The sequence below is a fragment of the Montipora foliosa genome, chromosome 4 (assembly GCF_036669935.1).
Source record: "Montipora foliosa isolate CH-2021 chromosome 4, ASM3666993v2, whole genome shotgun sequence".
NCBI classification, from domain to species: domain Eukaryota; kingdom Metazoa; phylum Cnidaria; class Anthozoa; order Scleractinia; family Acroporidae; genus Montipora; species Montipora foliosa.
The window spans coordinates 19,060,080-19,065,079 of record NC_090872.1 but is presented as its reverse complement, the minus strand read 5'-3'; the positions used below and the strand labels follow the sequence as shown (position 1 = coordinate 19,065,079).

The 5,000-nt window shown below is 39.4% G+C and overlaps 1 protein-coding gene across 1 annotated transcript in view; it reads left to right on the top strand.

Annotated features, from left to right (window-relative positions):
* LOC138000169 (TPR and ankyrin repeat-containing protein 1-like) overlaps positions 1-5,000 on the top strand; it is an 86,089-nt gene that overhangs the window by 4,340 nt on the left and 76,749 nt on the right. Inside the window, exon 2 of the mRNA XM_068846379.1 lies at positions 1-137. This exon is cut by the window's left edge and continues 1,122 nt beyond it. Coding sequence (XP_068702480.1) covers positions 1-137 — 137 coding nt within the window. The remainder of the gene's footprint in view (positions 138-5,000) is intronic.

Below are 5,000 nucleotides of genomic sequence, written 5' to 3'. Positions count from 1 at the left end.
AGCAATTGAGCGTGTCAGGGTAAGACACAGAATGTGCCTTGAAGAAAGCAAATTGCTGAGAGAAGCTTATGGCAAGGAGTACTGTTGGAAAAAACAATGTGAAGCATTTGTTGACAAGTTATGGAGTATGGTTCATGGTATGGTAATTAATATCTATTTTCATCTTTATTTATTTATTTATTTATTAAATATATTTAATCAAACATCTATGTTTTATTTGCCATAATAGGAAATTGTAATTACTGGTGTATTAAACTTAAAACATATATGAAGTGGCGAGGACACCCATAAAAAACAATAAGGCTATACTAAGAGGTCTCCTTGGTGATATGTGAATACCGGTAAGAAATCTGGTATCAATGCTTCAGTTCCCAGAGGACCTTTTGCCCTTTTTTTCAGTCCTGTGGGCTGGAAGTTAGGGGCAGATTCATTTTTAGACAGAACATTGATCCTGATTTAGAAAACCGCAAGAATTCTGTCCTTTCATGTGGGTGTGGTCGCCAAAAGTAATGATTAGCATGTTGTCCAAAGGTTAAGAGTCTTTGTCCAATGTTATTATTTGGGGCTGTCCTCCCCACAAGCCGCCTTGAAGAGGCTATCACAGGGAGACTTAATGATGAAATGTGACTAGTCTTACATGTACAAAATAGTTTTCCATGAAAGTCTGCTGTAAGAGGATAAAAGATGCACATACATGTAATTGTACGATACAGGTATCACACATTTACCGCGCAACGGTGGCTCAGTTGGTTGAGCATTGGGCTGCCATGCGGGAGGTCATGACTTTGACTCCGGCCAGACCAACACTCAGGGTCGTAAAATAAGACTTTCAAGTCGTCTCGGATAAGGACTATAACCCGTAGGCCCTGTGTCACAACTTTTCCTGTTAATCAACACTGTGGGACATAAAAAATAAAGAACCCACACTCTGTTTGTGAAGAATAGGGGGGACCCCCCGGTGTTGTGGTCTGTCCTCATTTGAAGTACATGTGTTGGTTGGGTCGGTGGGTGAGATTGAATATAGACTCAGGTAGTAGCTGCCAGGGATACCTTTACAAGATGTCCTTTCTCACCATTTACTGTAGAAAGAATGATATTTATTGTAAACTGCCATGAGTCTTTGTGATATGCGTGGTAGAAAAATCCTAAACCAAACCAATCCACAATACATGTACACAAGATAAATATTACTGTATGCCATACTTTAATATATACCAGCTGCATAATACTGTGCCAGAAAAATGCAGAAGAAACAAACTAATTAACCACTAATAAAGCTAAAAGTAATACAGTAAACTGTAAATAAAGTCAATATTAAAGGATTAGAAGTGTTTTCATCAAGAATGAAATTATTTTAACCCAGTCACACAGCAAGCGCGCCCAACTGGTTAGTATATTTGTCTTTTGTGTATGAGCTAGAATGCTAGAAACTCAATTATACAACATTTAAAATGTAATGTAATGTGTGTGTGTTATTTAAGCAATAAAATTTAAGGTTTTAGAGGTACTACATTGCCTTTTTGTGGCAATTATATTTATTACATTATTATAAAATTAATTATGGTGATAGTTACTAGTAAGAGTAGTTTATTCCCATGTACTCCATCAGAGCATTAGCCCTAGTTATAGAAATGGACCCACACAAGGACAAAGAAAAACTATAGGTTGTGGATTCAATTTCCACCCTGGGCAGAGTTTTCTTTGTCCTTGTGTGGGCCTTGTCCTTGTGTGGCCTACTTCCAATACTAAGGCTTGTGGGTGAAACATTGAGTTTATCATCTCTTTTATTCCTGACCACTAATGTGTTGTACACTGTACATGTAGCTTCACAAACTGGTCATGACTTAGTTCTTTGGATTACCATAGCGTGTTGGCCACCTTGGTTATTTATTTATTTATTTAACTTTGCCAGTCTATCAAGCGTACAGAGTGCCACAACAGCTTGCGCTTGCGCTTTTTAACCCTCCCAACCATGATACATAACAGAGGACAGACCACAACACTGGGAACTACGTGCCCTACTCTTAGCGACAAGTGTGCAAGTGTGTGGGTTCTTTTACGTCCCACAGGATTATGAACATTGAAGGGTTGTGAGACAGGACCTACGGTTTATCGTTCTTATCCGAGAAGACTAGAGAGTCTAACCATTTGCAGATGTAATTACATAGGCAGCACTTTCTCCTCAGCTATTTAAAGACCCTGAGTGTTGGTCTGGCCAGAGTCAAACTCACGGCCTCCCGCATGACAGCCCGGTGCTCAACCAACTGAGCCACTGGTGCGCGGTCTTGTCCTCTGTGGGGAAGTACAACAGTTTCAAATCACCTTATCTTACGTTTTCCCTTGAATGAAGTAAAACTTGATGCTTACATGTATGTGCAGATCACAAGAAACTACGGTAGGGTTCTTGGCAAGAGAGATAGCACACTGATTATCTTTGCAAATCAGTTGGCTTGCATTGGCTTGAGTCCTGAATCTGTAAACGGGTATCATATCCATACTTCCACTTGTGCTGCACTTGCAGGAACTGTATATCCAGCCACTGCAGTTGAAAGTGCCACACCAATCTGCTTATTAACTGTCCAAGTAACAGCTCTCCAAAAGTGGACCACTTTGCTCACAGCATGTCTTATCAGAGTGGTCCTAATTGGCGGGTACAGTAGATGAGCTTCCAACAGCTTATTAAAGTCGTGCCTGTCCAAGGCTCTCTAAATTCTTTGTCTACTTGATATGCTTTGAGCTGTTGTCAATTTCTTTAGCATTTTCTATAATTTATCAAACCTTGATCAGCAGTACTCTTTGGGCTTAGGCTGGTTTGGGCACTGAACTAGAGGCGCTCCCTTTCTTAATTTTCCATCAAGTTCTGTTGCTCATTCTTGGGCATGCGTTCAGTGTCCAAAATTGAAAAAAAATTAGGTTGTCCCTGTTTCAAAAGCCAGGTTGCCCTGATAACTCTTTGGTTGCGCATTAGGAAACTTCCTACAATTTTTGTGATATTGTCTGTTGCATTTTCCTATGTGTCAATGTTTTGTGAAAGCTACAGATATTCAAAACACAGGAAAATGTTCAGCTGTGTCAAATTAAAGGCCCACCCTCAACTGACAGGCTTTGGAAATTCGCATTGCTGATCATAGCAATCTGATTGGATAAAATTCAGCTTTGGCTGGATTGTCATATAAAATTATGAAAATTGTTCATGGCACGCAGTGCCTGTTGGTTGAAGGTGGGCCTTTAATATTACTATTAACTTCACACTACTATAGGACATGGACAAGAGAAAACCCGACAAGGACGTTGCATGCTTCCTTATGATAAAGCTTAATTCATTTTCTGGTTTTTGGCTGGGTTGTCCTTCGTTCTTTTCCTCGGGAAGGCTTTTTATTTTACGAAAGACTGGTCACCTGGAAAAGTTTCTTCTTGTCCCAGATGACTGGACAACCACTTGTTTCAAGCAGTGTGCATGCATAGGCAGCACGCCCAAACCATCACTTTGTTTATTTCCAGTCCAAGCTTCATGCTGTGTCATTCTCCTAACTGCCTTTGTGGGACTTCACTTTCACACATTCATCGTAACTCATATAGTTTCAGTCAGCATGCAGTTCATTTTCTCAGCTACATGCAAATATGTTTAGCTAACGTAGAATAAACTATTGTACCACTGTAAACGTGTTCAAAGCTAGATTGGCATAACCAGCAAAACAGCTTTTCAATCTGGAATTTCAGAATCAAAATTGATGCCCCACCTCTTGCCAAAGTGGCAAAGGCAGATCATGCATTCTCTTGTCTGCCTCGGAGTGAATGTCATGTCTTAGAGACTGTGCTCTTTTCCTTCCTATTGCCATATGAGGTTATTGTGTAGAGTGTCTGTCACTTTCCATGTTTCTGAGGAAGGTTCTGACTTCCTCAGTTACATCATACTCTTTTAATTGTGTTGACCTTGAGTTTCTCCTTCTAACACTTGCCTTTCCTCAAAAAGAAGGCTTGGATAAAAATAATTCCCCATACCACTTTATTGACAAAGATGCTTCAGTAGAAGACTGGCAAAGAACAACACAAACAGCCTACATGTATTTCTTCACTTAACAATCCAATTTGCATGTCTCATTTCTGCAGAGGAAACGAGTTTCATGTAGGGTTAAGAAATCACCAAAAAATTGTGTCATCACAAATCCTTTAAAAGTGAACATCAAAATTGAGGAAAAGATAAGATCATTAAATGTAAAACGTTTAATATTAGAACAACACAAATAGGAGACACAAAATATTGCTGCAATTACGTAAACGTGTGAACAATCCTGGAGCTTACAGGAAAATCAGCAATTTTTTCAACGTTGTTTTCAGAAAGTTTAACGTAAGTAAAGTTAAGTGTGTGGTGTTATTTCTTCTTGTTTTCTGTTTTTTGTGAGAAAATTATGTTCGAAGTTGGGCTCTTCCTGCTGTTTCTGCCTTTTCAGTGCAGGCTCAAAAACTATAGCAGCTCCCTGCTGTGACGTACGATATGGGGAACAGAGATTTCGTAATCAAGAGAAACAAGTGCTGCTGTGGATATTTTCTTCGCTGTTTTGCTGTTTCACGGTTGTCGTGAATACTGAAATTCATACTGATATTCACGACAAACATCAGTCAAAAACACTGCTTCTATATGGGGTGCTCTCCCATGTCTATCCCATATCATACATCATAAGCTGCAAAAAACTAATGACCGCTGACTCCTCCATTCTGAGCCGTAATGCTGATGGCCGAAAATCGGAATAAAAACATTTTTTTTAGGTGGAAAAATGATGGATGTTCCAGGAAAAAAGTTGAAAACATTATTGTGCATGGTCTAAAGTGTAAATAAAAATTGATTACCATATTTACCCACGGATAGGCTGCACTTTTTTCCCGGAAAAATGGGACCGAAATTAGGGATGCGGCCTACATGTATACGCGGGTACAAGCGTTTTGTTACCTCATTAATATGCAAGAGATCTCATGGTCATACACTAAATTGGCATTTGAAT